General features: G+C 42.2%; 2 protein-coding genes across 2 annotated transcripts in view; both read right to left on the bottom strand.

Moving 5' to 3' along the window:
• Positions 1-21,731, bottom strand: part of LOC137536569 (elastase-1-like) — a 55,519-nt gene extending 33,788 nt beyond the window's left edge. Inside the window, exon 1 of the mRNA XM_068258814.1 lies at positions 21,453-21,731. Within this exon, the coding sequence (XP_068114915.1) occupies positions 21,453-21,549 (97 nt within the window). The 5' untranslated portion in view covers positions 21,550-21,731. The remainder of the gene's footprint in view (positions 1-21,452) is intronic.
• Positions 2,307-6,762, bottom strand: LOC137535787 (uncharacterized). The gene is made up of 2 exons (XM_068257690.1): positions 6,689-6,762; positions 2,307-6,614 (listed from the first exon to the last, which is right to left on the bottom strand). The coding sequence occupies exon 2, from the start codon at positions 4,116-4,118 to the stop codon at positions 2,307-2,309; it is 1,812 nt and encodes a 603-aa protein (XP_068113791.1). The 5' UTR covers positions 4,119-6,614; positions 6,689-6,762.
• Positions 21,732-22,631: the final 900 nt, after the last annotated feature.

The raw sequence follows: 22,631 nt of genomic DNA, 5'->3' as shown, positions 1-22,631 counted from the left end.
CATAATCTTTAGGTAAGAACACAGTAGCCCCAGTAAAAAGCAGTAGTACCAGCCACAGCAGAAGCAAGGACAGAGAGGCCAGCAAAGCATTCTGCTGACATGAGTTGATCCCCATTAACTGTCTACGACAACCACACAGCTAAGCAGTCTGGTTTAATTAACCATTCCTGTAAATTACAATAATTTCTGACTGATGACAACCATCAATACTTCTGCTACCTAGATATAACATGTATGGGACAAACTGGATCATAAAAAACAAATAAACAACAAATGCTTGGAGTAAATTTAAATCTGTAACATAATGATTTACTGTAAATAATTCAACTTTAAATCTAGGCACTCATGGCTAGTTTTCTGTAGCCATTAATTCCAGGGTTTGTGTGATGGTTAGCTGATACCAAATAAATAACTCAATGGCTAAGCAAAGACATTTTAAAGAAGCATTCCTTCAAGCGCAATCGGCCCGAAAATGCTGCATGCAGAGTGATTGTCATTTTATACAAATCGCAATGCTGCAGTGTGAACACTTCCATTGTATTACATTGTCACAGCACTTTGCTGATCACCAGTGATGAGCAAAGTGCTAAAAATCTCTGAAAAAAAGTGTTACAGTGTGAACTAGCACTTTAAGTAATCCGCCAAGAACTCATTGACAAGCCATTGACAAGACATTCTGAATTGAAGGCTGCAATATTCTGTGAAAGCTGTGCCAGGGCCCCACCCACTCGCAGCTGTAACATTATGCTAAGCCAAGCAACAGACAAAAAAAACCACACATTTTGAATCAGGGAGAACTAGTTTCATAATTTTAGTTAAAACTAACCTGGAGTGAAAAAAAGTATGAGATATTGTATCAGTAGAATTAATCCTATATAGAACCTTCCTGGAGACCCAGGGCCGCCATCAGAAATTTTGGGCCCCTCACACATCATCAGGCCTGGGCCTCCCCTCCCTGGGCCCACCCACTGGTTGCTGTGCCCACCCACTGGTTGCTGTGCCCGCCCACTAGCCACCCCACCCCCAGTGTTGGTGCGGGAAGTGCGCTGCGCCGAAAAATGTGCATGGCTCCGACACTGAAGAAAGCAGCATGCACAGCATGATATGGCAAAAAGTAAGCATGACCATGGCATGTTGTGAGTGGAGCCAAATACTAGCAAAATACAGGTAGTCCCCGGTTAACAAATGAGATAGGGACTTGTAGGTCTGTTCTTATCCTTTATCCTTTCTCTTTTGTCCCCCTCTTTTCATCCTGTACCTCTTTTGTCCTCCTCTGTCTCACCTCAGTTTGTGCCTCTTTTGTGTCCCTCTGTGTGACCTCATGTTCCCATCTCATCTCTTTTCTCTCTGTGCCTCTTTTTTCCGCCTCTGTTACCCCTGTGCCTCTTTTATCCCCCCGTGTAACCTCTTGTCCCCTTCTGTCTCTGCTCGTCCCCCTGCTCTAGCCAGGTATAGGTGCCCCCAGTATAGGTATGCAGGCATAGATGCCCCCAGTATAGGTAGCCAGTTATAGGTTCCCCCAGTATAAGTAGCCAGCTATAGGTGGTGTTCCAGTATAGGTAGCTTGGTGTAGATGCCCCTAGTATAGGTATCCTGGTATAGCTGGTACCCCAGTATAGGCCAGCAAGATACAGGTGCCCCCAGTATAGGTATTCAACTATAGGTGGTGCTCCAGTATAGGTAGTCTGGTATAGTTGCCCCCAGTATAGGTAGCGTGGTATGGGTGCCCCAGTATAAGTAGCCAAGTATAGGTGGTGCCCCAGTATAGGTAGCCAGGTACAGGTGGTGCCCTTAGTATAAGTAGCCAAGTATAGGTGGTGCCCCAGTATAGGTAGCCAGGTATAGGTGGTGCCCCAGTATAGGTAGCTAGGTATAGGTGGTCCCAGCCCCGGTATAGGTAGCCAGGTATAGGTGGTGGCCCAGTATAGGTAGACTGTAGCCAGATTTTGGAAAACTGAATACTCACCTTCGGTAGTTTTCCTTTCCTGGTGTTTCTCCATGTCAGCATACTAATGGGCAAAAGCCCCGCCTCCTTTTGCCCAGTAGGACGTCTTAATATGTTAAATAGCCTAGTTTCACCCCATGCTGATATTCTATGTAATTTAGTACGAGCCGACAGCACAGGGTGGGCCCGTATGCTGACATGGAGAAACACCAGGAAAGGAAAACTACCGAAGGTGAGTATTCAGTTTTCCAAATTCCCTGGTGTTTTCCATGTCAGCATACTAATGGGCAATAACTAGACAGAACAAGGGATGGGTATGCTGAACACACAATTTAACGAGAATCATATAAACAAAAATCGGTCACAAGGCATTAGAGACTGATAAAGAAATTACTTTTTTACCAAAGTCTACAGCAGTCAAAGCTGCTGGATCTACACAGCGGTGCCTTAAAAACGTATGACCCGAAGCCCAATTGGCCGCTTTACATACATTCGAGAGAGACACCTTTCCAAAGGATGCCCAAGAAGAAGCAAGACTTCTTGTTGAATGGGCAACAATGTCCTGCGGAGGCTGTAAACCATTTGATTTATAGGCCTCTTGGATAACTGATACAATCCAATTCGCTAATGTTCTTGTAGAAGCCATTTTGCCTTTTCTATATCCCCTCGGAAGAATAAACAGGCGATCAGAATCTCTGAAAGCTATTGTCGCTTCTAGATAGGCTTTGACAGTAGAGGGCAAATCCAAAGGATGAGGTTTTGACGGATCCTCTACAGACTTAAAACTTGGCAGTGTCCACTCTTGGTTAAGGGGGAATATTGAAGTTACTTTTGGCAGGAATGATTGAACCGGATGCAAGACCAGCCTATCTTCATAGAACACTAGAAAGGGGTCTTTGTGTGAGAGAGCTTGCAACTCTGACACCCTTCTCCCCGATGTAATGGCAACAAGGAACACAGTTTTCTTTGATAGATTTTGTATGGAGGCTGAGTCGTTTTGCCAGTCTTTTGATTCCGACAGAAAATTTAACACCAAAGGTAGATCCCACTTGGGAAATCTGGGTCTTATTGGAGGTTTAAGTTTAATTGCTGCTCTAAAGAGCTGCTTTATTAGAGGGTCTGACGACCAGGAGATTCCTGAAATAGAGGATATTGCGGAAACATGTCGCCTCAAGGTTGAGTAGGAAAGCTTCAATTCCAACCCTTTTTGCAGAAAAGATAGTAGATCAGTAACTTTCATATTGGATACTTGAAAATTAGCAGCATTTGCAAACTCATTAAACGTTTTCCAGACCCTATTATATGATGCAGAGGTTGACGGTTTCTTTGACTTTAAGAGTGTATTGACTACGCTGGATGTACACCCTGAAGCTAATAGCCTAGCCCTCTTAAACGCCACCCCATCAGTTTGAGACGTTGAGCATTCCGGTGGTAAACTACTCCCTGTGACAGGAGACCCGGGAAGACTGATAACGGGATCGGATCTTCCATTTTTAACTGCCACAGGAGAGGGAACCAGGGCCTCCCTGGCCAGTAAGGCAGAACTGCTAGCACCGTTACCTTGAGGACTCTTAGTTTCAGAAGAAATCTGTGAATCAGAGGAACCGGTGGAAATGCATATGCTTTTGTGAATCTCCAGACCTGTGTTAGGGCATCTGTTGCTATCGCATTGTGATCCGTTAACCTTGAATAGTACAGAGGCACTTTGTGGTTTTTCGATGAAGCGAACAGGTCCACTTGGGGATGACCCCACTTCTGTACTAACAGGAGAAAAACAGAGTGGTGTAGGGACCACTCGTTGTTGTTTAGTTGATGTCTGGAAAGGTAGTCTGCTTGAACGTTCTGTTTCCCCAGCAGATATACTGCAGTCAAATCCAGGAGGTTGGACTGGGCTAGAGACATGATTGGAGTTTACTCTTCCATGAGACTTAGTCTGTGAGTCCCTCCTTGTTTTTTGATATACGATACAACTGCTACATTGTCTATTCTGAGCAGAACTGCTGAACCCCTCAGGACAGGCAAGAAATGCAGAAGAGCCTGATACACAGCTCTCATTTCTAAGATATTTGACACTAGATCTTTTTCTTGAACTTTCCAAGAACCCTGAGCTACCTGATCCGTATACACTGCTCCCCAGCCTAGACCACTGGCATCTGTGGTCACTATTTCCCATTTGGGCTGAAACAGGAAGCGTGAATTGTCCAGATTGTGAATGTTCATCCACCACGTCAGGGAACTCTTCACACGATGAGATAGATTTGCTGATTCATACTTCTCTTGTCCCACTGAGCAAGAAAATTTAGCTGAAATGGCCTCAGATGCCAATGTGCCCAGGACACCATCTGTATTGTGGATGACATTAGGCCCACTATCTTCAGACATCTCCGAACTGAAATGTATCTCATTTGGAATAGATCCTCCAGAGAGTTCCAGATCACTTGCATCTTGTGCTGAGGCAACGATACTGAATTTTGGACTGTATTCAGTGTTGCCTCAAGAAAGTCCATCTTTTGTTGCGGTACTAGCTGACTCTTCTTGAAGTTTATGATCCACCCAAACTGCTGAAGAATCTCTATGAGGATTTTCTGATGTTGTAGAAGGAGTTGTTCTGAAGATGCCAGGAGAATGATGTCGTCCAGATAATGTAGGACGCGTATTCCCTGAACCCTCGTGAACGAAATAATGGCAAGGAGAACCTTTGATAACGTACGCGGAGAGGTCGCTAGACCGAACGGCAGGCATCGAAACTGTAGGCGAAGCCGACCTACCGCAAAACGCAAAAACCGTTGGAAACCGTGAACGAATCGGGACATGGAAATATGCGTCTTTGAGATCTATGGACGACATCCAATCTCCTGGCTGAATTGACATTATAATTGACCTGAGAGTCTCCATTTTGAGCTTTGGTATGAGTATGAATCTGTTTAGGCTTATGAGGTCTAAAACAGGTCTCAGGTCTCCTATTTTCTTCTTTACTAGAAATATCTTTGAATAGTAACCAGTACTTTTCTCTGAATGAGGCACTACACTGACCGCTTTCTGACGTATTAAGTCTGAAACATAATCTTCTAGAATTTTTTTCTTTTGTAAAGTCTTTGGAATCTGTGTCTCCACAAACCTGGACTTTGGAGGACGTCCTTTGAACGTCCACCTGTGCCCTTCTGAGACTGTTTTGTTTACCCAGGAATTCTCTATCTTTCCCGCCCAGATGTTGCCAAAACAGAGTAGTCTCGCACCCACTGGTACACTCTGGACGGGCCTCATTCAAAAGGACTTTTTGGCTTCACCAGCCTGTTGAAAAACTCTAGACTTGTTCGCTCTCTGAAAGGGTTGTGACTTCCAACTTCTTTTAAACTCCCTTCCAGGTCTATAGGATTTTGCCTCATTAAATCTGTTATACTGCTGTTTCTTTACTTGAGGATACTTTGTTCTTTTAAACTTTCTGTCCTGTGGAATAAGTCCGGATTTACCCCCTGTGACTCTTGAAATTGCACTATCCATTTTGGACCCGAAAAGATTTTTTCCGTCAAACGGTGTTTTAGTCCAGGACTGTTTGGACGTGGGATCCGCGGACCATGGCTTTAGCCATAGTGCCCTTCTGGCCATAATATTATAAAGCATAGACCTACTGGAACTTCTCACTGTATCTTCTGCTGCTGCGCCCACAAAATCTGAAGCTAGGCTGAGCTCTTCTAAACCAAAAGTCACATCTTCTACTTCGGCACCTGCATGAATTGATTTCTGAACATCTTCTATCCATACTTTTAATGCTTTTGCTACTGACGTCAGGGAAATTCCTATTCTTGTGACTTCTCCAGAGGCTAAGAACGCTCTTTTCAAGTCCTGGGCAATCTGGCGATCCATAAGATCGCTGAAGGAAACTGAATCTTCCAGGGGTAAGGTGACATTTTTAACAATCTTCATTAATGACGCATCTACAAGCGGATTTGATGCCACCAATACTTCATCATTTTCGGACAGCGGATACATTTTTTGTAATTTGTTTTTTAGTGAGGGTTTTTTAACTGTCTGTTCCCACTCGTCTGTGATCAATTCCCTTATTTCTTCTAACAATGACACTTAATTTTATTTAACTGTTTATAGTATCTCTTTTTCTTAGGTGATGTGATCTCATCTTCCCATTGTATTGCCTCTTTAACGCTTGAAATAAAGGGAGGTACTTAAGAATAAATCAAAACCAACAGTCTCTTGATCAGATTCATCCTCTGAAGAATATTTTTCTGGAGAGAGAGAACGAGAAGGACCTGGTCTGGAAGTCGTCTGACTAGATGTCAACTCCTAGACTGTGTCTTTAACCACCTGTTTGATTAAAGTGGAGACCTCTCTATCTTCTCTTGCAATATCCAGGTGGCAAAGGTCACAAACTTTTTTATTAGGTAATGCTAGCCTTCCACAGATCCAGCAAGTCTCTTTGCTAGGAAATGCAGGTTTCTGTATATCAGGGTTAAAATATGGTTCATATCCCCCTAGAGAGGCATTGGAAGAAGACGACCTCTTGTGAGATGGTGAGCGAGAACGTGACTTTTTGTCCCTTAAAGTAACCACAGATTTAGTTTTGGGCTGGCTTTTAACACTGGAAGGACGTGAGTGATGGTCTGTGCTGCCTCCCTCCCAGGCATCTTCCTTATTGTTTGATTGAGATTCTTTTCTGCAAAGAATATGCAGAGTCTTAGTATAATCTTCTGGCTCAATTAAATAAAACCCATCACTTACCAACCTTACCTATTTGATTTCGACTTCGATTTCGATTTAGACTTCGAATTCGAGTTGTGGTGTTTTCCTTTCCTTTTCCCCATAATAAGCAGCTATACAAACAGAAAGATATTGGATTTACCAATCTTTTATTGGCAGCCAACCAAGTACTAAACTCAACATATACCGTAGAGTTTAATACAATGCGAATCAATCATTATATGCCTAACATAAAGTATATGTATATTTATATGTATATACATTTCAATCAAACATATACCTAAATAAAACATCTATATAAACAAAATATACAGATATCATATGCATATCCTACACATATAAATACATATACACACAATCAAATCCTCATCAGACTCAGTGTATATGCATGTATATATATATATCTCTTCCAATTTAAGCAGCTAGTACAGGCTGAGAACAAAATGTACTAAGGAATTGCACCAGAGACACACACACACGCTTGCCATAAGAGATACTCTTTTGAAAATCATACTCACTACTTCAGTAGAGGTGGAAGACCTGGCCACCACGGAGAGAGCACTGCACCACGACAGAAGGAAGGTGCCATAACGCTTCCTTATATACGCGACGGAAGCGCGTCAATGCAAGGGCAACAGCGCCCACAACCAAGATGGCCACCAGAGTACTTCCTGTTTTCGGAAGTAAAAGAGGAAGTTGTCACGCGCGCGCGCGCATAGGAGCTGCAGGCAGACTAAGTGTAGGACGCTCTCCCGGGATCCTGTAATAAACAGACCACAGAGGGAAACAGCGCGCCGCCACCAGCAACAGGTAAAATGTTTAAATAGAATAACACTGCTGGCACAACATAGCTGCGGGGAAGCTCAATACCATTTAGGTATCTAAAGAGCATGCAGGAACTTTTGAAAGCAAATGCCCCAGAGAACACCAGAGGGGGCTACATGTCTTGTGAGAGCATTTAGCTGCTTAAGACATGGACCACAACAGCTGAGCCACACTGTTGGTACCCGCTACAAGCGGAGGTAAGGTTCAAGAGAGTAGTCCTGCTGGAGGCGAGGACATCAAAAAGAATATCAGCGGGGGCGCATGCGCGGCGCGATCTGAGATGGCCGCCTGATCTCCAAGCTGCCGTCCAAGTCCCTGCGCCGCTACGGATAGCAAACGGCAGTGCAACCCGAGATCGACAATAATGGTGGGGTGAGAATCCGGAGTGTCGGCGGAGCAAATCTATGGGCTGCAAACGCTGTTCCGGGTGAAAGCAGAGCCGAGCAGTGGACCATTACTTCCTGAGGCCTAATCCTCCCTCACAAGTCGAGCACTCCAAGATGGCGTCTAAAGCATCCAAGACGGACCCAGCGGCTGAATACATTACGAAAGAGGTACTAGAGGGGTGTTTAGCAGACCTGCACAAAAGGGTGTCACAATCTATAAAGGACACAATAACATCAGCTTTATCTGACATCAGATCTGATATTTCTATTGCGCTATCGCGCACTTCCACCCTTGAGCAAGACGTAAGCTCTTTGCAAAGCAGGTGCACATACCTCGAGGAGGAAAACGCTAGATTGACGGACTCAGTGGCGGCCCTGCAAAGATCTCAAGAGGATAGTGAGAACAGAGATCGCAGACAGAACTTACGTTTTAGAGGAGTTCCTGATTCAGTTCGCCCTGCAGACATCAAGCAGTTCTAACTAATCTCTGTGAGACTTTTTCACCAGAAACTCCAAAAGAGATGTGGCGTTTTGACAGGGCTCATCGTGCAATAGGCCCCAAACCCACTGGAGCCCCACTCCTCCGTGACATTATTGCCAGCTTTCATTTTTATGAGGCCAAAGAGTCTATAGTAACGGCAACCAGAAATACGATCTCCTACAACTATCAAGGTATGGAAATACAAATCCTAAACGATATTTCTCCCATCACTTTAGCAAAACGGAAGAAACTCAGACCTGTTACTCAGCTGTTACGGGAAAAGGGAATCCCCTATAGGTGGGGATATCCCTTTAAACTGATTGCCGCTAAGGAGGGAGTAGTACATGCAATCTCAGACCCAGAAGATTCTGGAGATCTTTTAAAAGGTCTGGGCCTCCGTCTACCAATTCCGGAGCCCTCTCCTACCAAAGACTCAGATAACACTCACTCCCCAAATCATCAATCCGGATCTCCTATTAAAGAGCAGGATGACTGAACTAGGGTGCCATTTCTGTAACTTTTACAAGATCTGCGGAATGCAGGGACAGGGGGGATTCGCTTGTTGATCGGATGTGGCCGGTCGAGCAGTGTATGTTTCCCCTTTCGCGGTGTGAAGAGGGTCACACCCAGCCTGAGTTTATGTTAAACTCGGGTAAAGGTAAACTTAAACATGTTCCGCTCTACCTATTTACATTATATACTGAGGTGCTTACAGGTAGAGTCATTTTCTTAGCCAACAGTATGCAATTTGTTCTTTGTTCTCTCTCTATACTTTTTTCTTTTCTCTCATCTTTTCTTCCTTCTTCAGAGTCGGGGACCCAATCAGTAGTTAAGGAAACTTTGGGAGGGGGTAGTTCTGGGGCTCTTGTGCTATATTGGTCAAGCAACCTAATCTGGGACGATCATGGTTAAATTCTTAACATTAAATGTTAAGGGACTTAATTCGATCAGAAAGCGCTACTTGGCATTACGAGATTTGGAAAGATCAAAAGCAGACTTTATTTTTATGCAAGAGACAAGGTTCTCTAGTCTCAAGCCAGGCTTTCTGAAAAGCAAATCATATCCTGTAACGTATCTAGCCAGTTCACAATCCAAAAAAGCAGGAGTAGCTATTATAATTCGCCATTCTTGTCCCTTTTTAGTGACTGATGTTTGCAAGGATCCCCAGGGCCGCTATCTGATTATACGTGGTTCACTACATGGAATTGACATGATTGTGGCAACTATTTATGCTCCAAACGAACATCAAACACCATTCCTAGACAAAGTACTATCTAAAATTTCAAATATGGGCTGTGCTAATATTGTAATAGGCGGGGATTTTAACATGATTTATTCTCCTACTATGGATCGGAAATCTGGCTCTCGTCTGCTCAATTTTAAAGCAATATGTTCTGTTTCTCGTAGATTCAGGGATCTCTTAAAGCAGTATGGCCTTCTTGATGCTTGGAGAATACAACATCCTCTCGAACACGATTACACCTTTTATTCACATAATCACGGTACCTTTACCAGAATCGACCATATTTTTATTTCCCCTCCTCTTCTTTCCTGCTTAACAGATTCTCATATAGGACCCATATCGTGGTCTGACCATGCCCCCATTGATGTCATTTTAAATTTGACCCACTCTCCCTATATCCCTTCAGTCTGGAGATTAAACGATAGCATACTTATAAACGAAGAAGTGGTAGAGGATATTACACAAACACTGCAGGAGTTTTTCTCTATCAATGAGGGGTCGGTTACCAGTAAAGCAATTATTTGGGAAGCTCACAAGGCCACTATAAGGGGTAAATTCATCTCACTATTGTCCAGGCTTTCTGCCTTATATAGCAAACTAATCCAAGAAGAGGAACAGTTTAAAAAATCCCCAACCTCTGCAAGGTTTAGCCTCCTTGAGAGCATCCGTAAATCGATTTCAGACCTTCATTTCACTAAAATTGAAAGAGCTATATCCTTTACCAGACAATTATTCTATGAAAGAGGGAATAAGGCACACACCATCTTAGCCAAGAAGTTGAGGGGGATGAGAGCCAGAAATACGTTTTTTGCATTAAAGGACAAAAAAGGGAACATGAAGTATGATCTCAGGGAAATAGCCTCCATATTTAAATCATATTTTTTAGCCCTATATAACTTACAGCAAGACAATAGCACACCCCAGCCTAGTCTAGCCCAGATAAGTAACTACTTAAGAAGTTGCGGGTTATCCAGACTATAACCAAGTCAGGCGGCTTCATTAAATGCTCAAATTACATTAGAAGAAGTCAGAAATACCCTGAAACCCTTGAAACCGCATAAGGCACCTGGTCCGGATGGATTTACGGTGGCATATTATAAAAAATTTGCTGATCTTTTACTCCCTAAATTAACAGATTTATTCAACGCCTTTACTGATCAAGAGCGGATTCCGAGCTCTATGCTACGCTCTCATATGGTGGTGATAACCAAACCTGAGCGCGACCCCTCCGATTGTAAGAACTACAGACCAATATCTCTCATAAATACGGACTTCAAGTTATTTTCTAAACTCTTAGCAAACCGATTATCAGTACTCATGCCATCGTTGATCCATCTAGACCAGGTGGGGTTCATTACAGGGCGATATGCTGGAGACAACATCAGACGTACATTAAATATTATTGATTATATTAATCATCATAAAACTCAGTCACTTATATTAAGTTTAGATGCCGAAAAAGCGCTTGACCACTTAAATTGGTCTTTTTTGTTTCAGACTCTGACCTTTATGGGGATCTCAGGTAACTTTTTCCATACCCTACAAAAATTATATCTCAATCCATTAGTAGCACTTAAAATTCCATATACAGATCCTAATAACTATTTCTCCATTTCTAACGGAACACGTCAGGGCTGCCCCCTGTCCCCTTTGCTATTTGCGCTTTCTATTGAGCCTCTGGCGGCTAGGATAAGGGGCAGCCCTGATATCAGAGGTATCTCTATTGGGGATCAGGAATATAAAATTTTGTTGTTTGCTGACGACGTGTTATTGACAGTGAGTAATCCACTAATCTCCCTGGCATCTTTAAAATCAGAACTTGAACTGTTTGGATCTTTTTCTAATTATAAGATCAATGATACTAAAACAGAAGTTCTTCCTTTAAATATTCCTGACCGCCAACTTTCCTCCATTATGATGGGATACCCTTATAGACTACAACACTCTTCATTAAAATATCTAGGCATAAACATCCCTAAATACATATCTCAAATAGTTCAATATAACATCACTCCCATGATTTCTAAATTGATGGTAGATCTAGCTAAATGGTAAAACTATCCAATTTCATGGTTTGGCCATATGGTCTCATTTAAAATGACCTCCCTCCCAAAGTTACTATACCTAATGTCTGTCATGCCATTAAATATACCTAAACATACTTTTCTTCCTCTACAGCGTAAGCTTTTTCAATTTATTTGGCACCATAGACCACCTAGGATAGCAAAATCAGTATTAATGCTTCAGCGCCAACATGGGGGACTTTCGGTTCCAAAACTTTATAATTATTATGTAGCCTGTCAACTACGTCAGATGCTAGCCTGGATTTCTAAATCCCCACATGCCTCTTGGTCACAAATGGAATTTCATCACTTTTCACCATGGCACCCTAGTTCTGGTCTTTGGACTACTTCTAAAACAATACCACAATCAGCAAAAATATTTTCATCCATTACAAATAATCTACATTAATGGAAGCTACTCAGAAGAAAAATGGATCTGCTCCCACAGAACTCAATTCTACGTCCTGTATTAGGGTCTCCTGATTTTGTTCCTGGCTTAAGTTACTCCAACTTTTCAGGATGGCACCCTCATCACATCCGGTTCATTGAGGACTTACTGGACCCTTACGACAACAGATTGCTATCATTTGATGCTCTAAAAGAAAAATTTCATTTTGATAACTCTCAATTTCTCCAGTTTATGCAAATCAGGAACTTTCTGCGTTCTTTATCATCATCCCTGACCTTTCCTAAACAGTCAGAATTTGAGCGTATTTGGGAGATGGGTCCCCAACAAAAAGGTCTAATTTCATTATTATATTCTTGGGTGAATGACCCAACTTGTTGCAATCCTAGTATTAAGCACAAATATATGACTTATTGGGAGGAGGCATGTGATATTGAGATAACACAGGACTCATGGTCTAAGATATGGGTTAATGCAGCCAAGACTTCTATTTGTGTAACAACAAAGGAAAATATTTATAAGATCATGATGTTATGGTACAGGACCCCCGAACGCCTTCATAAGTGGTACCCCGAGGTTTCCCCACTTTGTTGGAGATCTTGTGGGAAGATTGGATCATTACACCACATTTTCTGGTCCTGCCCCTACATTAGTACATTTTGGGATGAGATTCTTTCACTCATTTTACAGCAAACGGGAATTTCGGTCCCTAAAGATCCGTGGATATTCATTTTGGCAAAACCAATGTTTGGAATTAAGACTTATACCCAGAGGTTACTTAATCATTACCTATCAGCTGCCAGATGCTTGATCTCTAAACACTGGAGAGACCAGAATGCACCCACAATACAGGAGGTCTTGGCTAAATTATCCCATGTATATAGAATGGAGTTACTTACAGCTAAGGTTACAGATAAATACTATCAGTTTAATAAGGTATGGGGAGAAACCACTTTCCATTCCTCTATGTGATGGCAACAGGACATTACTGTTGAAGTCCCCGACTCATCCTCATCCTCTCATCTTCCTATCTTCCTTCTCTTCTTTTTTTCTTTTCTCTACTTTTTTCTATTTTCTAGTAGTTCTATAGATTCTTTTCTCCTTTCTTTTTCTCTAATTTCCTTTAAATAAGGTTCAGCGTATTGGAGGGATTTAATCAGTTAGTTATAAACAAGTCATAATATGAGGACTGTGTTGTGTAGTTGTGTGAGTCCCCCTCACACCCAACACAGTGAGTTATATATCTGCATAATTTGTTATGACATTTATCTATGTATGATCCCTTTTATATGTAATAATTCAGATGTTGTTGTAAGTATGACAGCTTAATTTCCTCCAAAGTTGTTATGTACCATTAACATTTTTATTAAGATTAATAGAAAAAAGTTACGGTAAGTAAAAAAAAAAAAAAAAGAATATCAGCATGGGGTGTAACTATGCTATTTAACCTATTAAGACGTTCTACTGGGCAAAAGGAGGCGGGGCTTTTGCCCATTAGTATGCTGACATGGAAAACACCAGGGAAATAGGTGGTGCCCCAGTATAGAAAGTCCGTTGTAGCGCAGGGTCACTCATCTGCTCCCCACGTTCAAGTGCTGATGTCACTCTTCTCTCAGTGGGGGGCCCAGGACCCCCAGAAGCCCTGGGCCCCTCACTGCAGTGTTAGTTGTGCCCCCCTGATGGCTGCCCTGTGGAGATCCATAGTCTTATTTTGGATTTAAGGGCTGAAAATCTCAGTCTGAAGTATAAGCCATGTTTAACGTCACACTCACATTCACACTGAAAATTCAGTGCCCACACAGACAAATGATGACCTATGAAACCGTGATGCTGCAATTCCTTTAGGGTACCCTTGCTGATGCGAATTTTTTTCAAAATGCTTTAACTGTGCCATGCATGGTTATGGAGATTAGGATGCATTGTGTGGAAAAATGTAGCTGGCAGCATTTTTCATCCGACGTGATTTGGATGCAGCCTATTGGTTTCAATAGACCGCAATTCTGCATCCAAAATTGAGTGCAGGAAACTGCTGCAATTCAAGTGCAGTGGACCCTAATGCTATGTCCACACTATGTACATTATGTAACGCATCGCACACTCTGCACATAATAACATGCATTTTCAAATCATGAAGGATTGCTATGTGACATGCGTGTAATCACACACCAGATAACGTGGTCCGTTACTAGATGTAAACATGTCCATGTATGGATAGTGCAATTTACATGCAGCAATGCACATGGTGTGAATGCATGTGAATGCACTATTAGCCGCTATGGTTGGTTTATCCAATAATTAATAGTTTGTGTGCACAAGTGATTGAGCCACATCTGAACTATGGTTGCATTGCATTGCACTATTCTAAACGTGTGGTATTCCATAGGCAAACACAGGAAGAGGGGGGGGGGGGATTACAGCTGTCCAGAATCCCCCCTCAGACCAGGGCAGTGTCTTGGGAAAGGCACACGTTGAGACACCAGAATATCTGCAGGTATCCTGCAAGCGCACAGCATTGCCCCTTTCTTTCCCTGCTACAGCTGACTTTGGATGGAGCAGCAGAGTGTGTACAGAGCATGGAGTAGCTCTGGGGAACTTAAGGCCTCTTTTTCACGGACTGTTGAACGTCATGAACGACGTCACACTGATGCGTAGAGAGTGCCCGGCAACAGGAGCACAATCTAGGACGCGCTCCGCCGGCCAGTGCAGGCGTACTACTCCGGGTCAGAGCGACCCGGAAGTAGTAAACCCCCCAGAGATGTTCGCCCGGCGAACCGTTCGCCACATCACTGCCTATCAACTGTCTGTGGAAATGAGGCCTGAGGGAGACCTTTAAAGATTCACCCCCCCCCCCCCCCTTGAAAATTGCCCATGGTATTCTGCTGTATCCAAAATATCACAGATGCATTACAAAAGTGATATGAATGCAGTGCAGCTGAAGCAAGCATATGATGCAATCATTTATTGCATTTGTACCATAGCTTGTGTTGTAAACAGGCCTCAGAGGATAATTTAGCATACCGTGTAATAGAAAGATCTTACGTATATAGAATGGTGGTAAACAACATTTCCTGATGAGTCTTAAGTTAGTATTTGCAAACTAGACATTAGGCCCGTATATTAATTGGGGCTAGGTTGCCATTCTGTGCATGTGCAGGATCACAATTCCACGTGTGCGCCCACTGAAACTCCCATTAAAACACTGATATAAAATAAATGGCAGTGAAACAAGTATATTGTATACTTTTTTGCATTCCCTGCTAGTAAATATTATCTACCATAAGCCACTTTTTGTTCTGAACATATTTTTATTTGTTGTCAGTGGACACATTGAGTAATGAAACACCTGTGTCATTATTTGCCATGTGCCGTGTGATGACACAGAGCTTCACCTGACCTTGTCAACACATATGGGTCAATAAGCAAAGTAAAAAAAAGGCCTGTTTTGCTAGTTACCTACATAGCTGAGTTTTACCAGTATTTGTATACAGTATGCTTCCAGTGAGTTTTGCTGCTCTTTGGCAGAGACTCATACCATGCCATATCTGATCACACATTACAGTAAGCACACTTTTATTATCACATTTATTACAGTTATTTTATCTTTGTGAATTGAAGACATGTAATCAGAGGTGTTACAACACCCCCCAGTGCAGGGACACCCAGGGGCTAAAGAGGGCCCCCTTCACCTTCATAATATGCAAAGTAGTGCAGAAGAACAAACATACCTGCTCCAGCGTCTCCGTAAGGCTCCTAATGCATGCCACTCCAATTTTCTCTCCTCGTCACAGCAGTCGTTCAGTATGCAGCAGCGTACCTCTATTAGGCTGCCAATGCATATCATATGACATATATTCTGGAGTCTTACAGGGGAATGGTACTGCACACTGAATAGTTGCTGTGAAGAGGTGTGGAGATAAGAGTGCCCATTGGTGAAGCAGGTATTTATGCTCTGCTGTGCTGCTCTGCATAATTGGATGGCGTTGTCTTTGAGAAATGGAATGGAAGTACGAAATCACTGCAAGCCTGTTGCAAACTCTGCAGTGCGTTGCTGCATTATCCGTACCTACCACACAGATTGTTATTACACATTATTAGCAATGCTAGTCTATGGCAATGCATGGTGACATGGTAAATGTAAACACTCGATCGCAGCATGGTAATGCAGTGACGTTCTTCCTGTTCAGCAGGGAGTACGTCACTGAGTGGGGGGTGGCGCTACGCATATTACCCTGTTGGCGCACTGAGCGCAGGGTAATATGGAAGCGGACTTTGTGCGGTGCGATCATCCTGCCCCCAGACTTTTCTGCCGCGTATCGTGTGAAACTAGCCTCAATCTTCCTCCTATTATGTTGACCTTGAAAAATTGGTAAGCAAGAGAAATTTAATTTTCTTATGCCTCTCATGGATACTGAAATAGTCATAAAAAGATACTAGATGCACACAGCACACTGTAAACTAAGCAATGTAATTATTCAGAGGTCCCATGTACATGGTTAAAGCGGGATTGTCACCATAAAAATCACATTTCAACAGCAACTGGTCTGAGTGTATTAAGTGACAAAGATGCTAATCCTGCATTCAAAATTTTCAATTTTTTTTCTGCTGTTATGGTTTGGAGTTATCACATACTTTAGGAGTACTGGCCCTTTAACCCCCTTGCCATTATGATTCTTTCCAGATTTTAGGGTCTAAAAGAGGTGCAATTTTTTCCACTCTTTCAGACCCTAAAACCTGAAAAAAAATCACTCTGGTGGGTAGATCTGCGGCAGAATTAAAAATTTACCTTCCTGGGCTCCAGCACTGCAGTTTTCACTTTGACCACAAGATGCCGCTTATATACATATAAACAAACTTCTCTATATTTCTCTAATAAGTCACGCCACCACCGCTGCTTCGCTGTTCCGATTGGCTGCCGGGTCCCCGGAAGAATAGCAGGGACATGGGGATCCCGGCGGCCAGGGAAAGACCCCACACTGCTGGGGAGAGAGGCTGGACTCCCGCTGTGCAGCGCGATCGCGCGTGGGACTCCAAAACTAGAGGTAAAGCACTGCACTGCCTACCCCGACCTGAGCTCGGGATCACCGCTAACAGCTTCTTTTTTCTACCCTGAGCTCAGGTCGGGAAAACCGCCAAGGAGGTTAATAGTCAGTGCCAAACATGCATGCTGGGAGTTATTTTTATCTATAATATATTCCTCCTCTTTCATTTATTTCCCTGCCTAGCTGCCTATCTGAAAACGAGATCCTCTTCTCACTTGTGTTTACAAGCAAGGCTGAGGTGACTCAGCGATTGGAGGAGAAAAGAAAAAAAAGCTAAGAAATGACATCAGTATTTAACCTCAAACTGTGGGCAAAAGCCATGGTTCCTACCAGGAACAGAATTCTCTTAATATATATATAAAATTCACTGAAATCATGTGGACAGTACATTACATGTACATGTGTTATGTAAGTAGATCAAGTATTTATCTACTTATACATGTGTTTTTTTTATCCCTGGCATAGTATGGCTAATCCTACTGCTTTAACATTCTAGTAGTGAAATAATACATATGTAAAGAGCTATACATACTGTAAGTCCTGAAAGAGGGACAACTTAGGTGCAAGGTTGTCATACTGCACATGTGCAGGCTCGCGGAGCCGCACAGGTGCTTGCTTGCAGACACCACACTGTAATTTGAAATGTTGTGACCCCTGAGCATTGTTCACCCCCTTACCCCACTGGAATCTGCTCAGTTGTGTGCCATATCATCACCACCCCCCTCCCCCCCCCCCCCCCCCCGTTTTTGAGTATCAAATGGAATAATACATTAACATTAATAATACATTAACAAATGCATTTTCAATTAGACCACAATGTGAGACTGATGTGTAACACAGGTATATTTGTCCTTCCAAATCCTACATGATCTGCATTCTCACTTTTCCTAATAGGATAGCATTTTTTTATTTTATTTTTATTAAATCATTTGAGCACTCAACAAGCAAAAAGTGCTACAAATTTCACAAAAAAAGGCATACTGAAATAAAAACAGAAACAACTTATTGTGAATATTTTTTAAAAAAAAAATTGCCTGCATCTGATACTCTTTATCAGATACAGTTTATTACTCCTCTTGCATTTCTGAGATAACTCTGTTTACATTATAGGGTTGGGAACACTGCAGGGAGATGATAGCTGCTCCTGATCAAATCTTTATTCAGAGCATTACATTCAAATATCTTTATTTCTAAAACGACAGCAAAAGTTCAATTACACTTTAATTCTTTAGGAATAGATATTCATTCCCCAGAAATGAGGGGCTGGTATTGTTATCAGGAGCCTATTAGAAGGGTGTTATCAGATGATTCCCTTGTAAGCCAACCCCAGGTCCTGCCCCTTGATGTGTGATGTGGTTGCCCCCTCTTGTTCCTGAGCACCATAGATGGTGCCCAGGAACAAGAGGGGGTAACTACATCACACAGCCCCTTTTCCTTAACATGTACAAGAGTGTTTATCAAGGGGGAGGAGGATTTCTGCCCATTTTGAAGAACATTCACCCTTCCCATGCTAAGAACCATGTTGGCTGGTAATGTTCAGATAGTGAAGCCCCATGCCATTTTGGCAATGCTTGAGCGTTAAAGGTACATGGGATTTGTTTTTGTTTTTTTTAAGAAAACAATTTAAAATAAAAACTTAAACTCAATGTGGTGTGAAAGATGGCTTCATTCTGCACCATGCTACATTTTGTACATTGCATCATGTGAAACTAGTTTCCCCTAGTCATCGGCGTCCGCATGATCGGTAAATGGGGCATGCGCACTCCCCTGGCCAGCTCGCTCCCCCCTTTAGAATGAAGTGATGCGGGCGGCAGCGGCGGGACACTTACGCTATTAGCAGGCGCTCGAGTGACTCTCTCTGTCTGTGAGCCACTGTGCTGGTCTGAACTAGATACAGAGAGTTACTCGCGCCTGCTAATAACGTAAGTGTCCCGCCGCTGCCGCCCGCATCACTTCATTCTAAAGGGGGGAGCGAGAGAGAGAGGGAGCCCCAAAGGTGAGGGAAGGGGGGGGACTTCCTCCCTTCTCCACCGCTGCCACACGCTCCCTTTTGTCTCTCCGCACTGATCGGATTGGTTGAGCAATTTTACGCTACAAATTGGATCATTAGTGGCCACCTAAAAGGGGCACTATGGCGAAAAATTGTAAAATTTAAAATATGTGCAAACATAAACAAATGAGAAGTACTGTATATTCTGGCGTATTAGACTACTTTTTAATCCTTGAATATCTTCTGCAAAGTCAGGGGTCGTCTTATATGCCGGGTGTCATTGATGCCGGGTGATATGCCCTGTCCTGTGACCGTCTCTCAGATCTCGCTGCAGACGACTGTAGTGAAGTGACGCAGGCGCACATATGCGAGATCTGAGAGGCAGAGGGAAATGGGATACAAGAGCGGGCCAGAAGGGTGAAAGACACGTGTTTTATGGGCACAGCTCGATCTATTCTTCCATACCGCTCTGATAAACAGGTTGACATGGAGAGCTGACCAATCCAACTAGTCAATCCCCTGTATATTGTTATATACCGGGTACCACATGCAGTACAGCACCAGTATCTGTTTTTACATAGCACCAGTATGTGATTTTTTTTAAAAAAAAGTATTTGGTGTGCGTTGGAAGAGGGGTAGTCTTGTGTGGTGAGTGTATCCCATACATATATATTTTATCTGGAAAACTTGGAGGGTCGTCTTATATGCCCAGTCGCCTTATACAACTGAATATACAATATGTTTTTTCCAGAGTAAAATGAGCCATAAATTATTTTTTTCTTATGTTCGCTTGACTTACAGTAGGTATTAGAAATCTGACAGAAGCGAAGTCCATCTCTTCATGGGGGGATTCTCAGGGATTTATTTATTTTCAAAAGCACTTAGTGAATGGCAGTTGCTCTGTCCAACTGCCCAAAAACTGTGTAGGGAGCAGGGAAGCTGCCAAGCATCATTGTTTAAATGCTTTTTAAGGAATATGTAAAGAATAAAAGCCTTGCTGAGAATACCCTATGGAGAAATGGACTAGTCCAACACCTGTCGCTTCTGTCAGATTTCTATTACCTACTGTAAGTGACAGGAACATAGGAGACAAGTACTTTATGGCTCATTTTACTCTGGAAAAAAACATATTCTTATTTGTTTATGTTTGCAAATATTTTAAATTTTAAAATTTTTCCCCATAGTGCCCCTTTAATGTAATTGATAGAGAAATCTGACAAAATGTGCAGAATTATCCTGTAGGATGTCAGTTTTTGTTTCCTTGAACATGAAAAACACATTAAGCGTGAACTAGTCCATTGATTGACATATGTTTTTCTGTGCAGAAAACATGCAGGAAAATAGTCAAGGGTATCCCCTGCCTAACGCTATTAAGCACAATAAGAGGTCATTCATGAAATAGTTTTTTGTGAATCAACCATACAGTGGCTATCATCAGGGGATCACTAACAATGCTGCTATCATGTTATGTCTGTTCAGTTGCCCAAGTAAGTAAGGGTCTACAATTAAGTACCATTTAAAGTCAGAATTATCACAACATTGGTCACATATTGGTGTCACTTCTTGCTTTTCATTTACATACTGTATTTATATTAGTAGCATTGCGTGAAGTACTGCCAGCGCTCCACAGATGGCTTGGCTGAAAGGAGGACATCTTTTCCCATCAGTGAACCCTGAGGGATCTCCCTCCTGCAACCGTCTGTCTCCTTTGCTACACAATCTTTTTTTAATTACACAGAATTATTTTTTTTTTATGCATTATTTATATACGATTGATAAGACATACAGTTTACTCCATTCAATAGTTTGTGTCTTAGGAATAAGATACATCTTTCTCCCTCATGCCTACTCTCCTCTCTCCTCTCTCTCTACTTCTCTCCCCACCCATCCTTTCTTTTCATCCAATTCCCCTTCCTCCCCCATGGGTCCTTATTTCTCTTTCAGCCTTTTCTCTTTTTCTTTCCCATTCTCTTTCTAAATCCCCTAACACACTCTCTCTCTCTCCAACTTAAACAATATCTCCCCTCCTTGAACAATCTCTCTCTTCTCTTTCTATATCCCCTATCTCTCTCTTGCCCACAGTCCATCCATTTTTTACTTTCCTTCCTTTTTTCTTTTCCTCTTTTTTATTGTTTATCTTTCATCTCACCTCTTTGTCTCTCCCCTCAACCCTCTCTCACCCTATGTTTTTCTCTCTCAACCACAACAGACAAATAATATTTTCCAATATCTAAATATTGCTAATTTTAGCAAGAGATAAGAAAACACTAACTCAAAAGCATCATACGTTTACAGAGCTGTGGTCTAATAGCATCAGCAAGTATTCCACGGGTAAGAAACTGTCTATCCTGAGGGACTTACCTAGGTGTAGAAACTTGGGGTGGATGATGTGCTGTGGCGAGGTTGCCTGTGCTAATGACAGCACAAAAAGCAGGATAAGAAGACCCTTTACAATCATTTCCAGGTGCCTGAACTGCGGCAATGAGGACAGTGATGGTATTTATACAGCAGAGGCTGTGTCATGATAAGCTTTACACTGGGGACACAACACAAACTTTTGCTGTTACCAGGGTCCTGATAAATGCACATACAACAATACACTGGGATCAAAACACATAGGCCTGGATGGTTCTTCATGTACCTAGCATTCTAGCTAACTGACCACTGATAGTAATATCAGCACTTTTATACTGAGTGAGAGAAAACAGGCTTAGCTTGGACCATGTCACACCATGGCACGACAGAGAAATAAATACTGTATGTATCTCTTTATGGAAGCAGCAAATTAATTCTATTTATAATGTTTCAAAAATAGAAATTGCATTTCTTTTAAGGAAATGTCTTAACTGCTACAGAAATAAGAATCTATTCTAAGTCAAGGGTCCTTATTCAATTCACTTTTTCTCCGAAGGGCTTGTTTACACAGGCTTCTACAGGCAAGTGTCCTCATCACTTAATGCCAGGGTCAAACACCCAACATTAAGATGAATAACAGCATTAATCTCAATGCATTTATCATCGATTGTCAGCTATTGAACGAATATTGCCTGCAATCAAAATTCCTGTAGCATCCCGTGGTGGTTTTGTTTGGCGGTTCTGTGTCCCCATGGGGTTAAACCGCATATGCTGTGCAACAACGGAATGATGGGAACCATGCCTTTTAATCAGGTCCCCACTACTGCATCATATATATAGTATATATATATATATATAAATAAAAAACCTGAAGACCAGGTATACATATATACATATTGCCATGTTTACAAGCCTTCATGAAAGATCATGTGCATGTGCATCTGTGCCCAGACGTTAGTGCATGATTGGTGAAGCGGAACATGTGTTCCCAAAGCCAATAAAAGTGCCGGATGAATGAATAATCACTGCTCCAGCGAACAGCAGTGATTATTCATAGAAAAGAAAGTTAAAACCAAAAAAAAACCTCTGTGTACTGTCCTAAGTACACAGGATAAAGTATGTGGACACCTAGTGGATAAACAGTAACATTAAAATAAAAAATATATCAAAAAATAAATTTCCTTA

Source organism: Hyperolius riggenbachi, chromosome 10 (assembly GCF_040937935.1).
Source record: "Hyperolius riggenbachi isolate aHypRig1 chromosome 10, aHypRig1.pri, whole genome shotgun sequence".
NCBI lineage: Eukaryota > Metazoa > Chordata > Amphibia > Anura > Hyperoliidae > Hyperolius > Hyperolius riggenbachi.
Note: the sequence above shows the minus strand (reverse complement) of the source record. Positions and strands in the feature narration are given on the sequence as shown.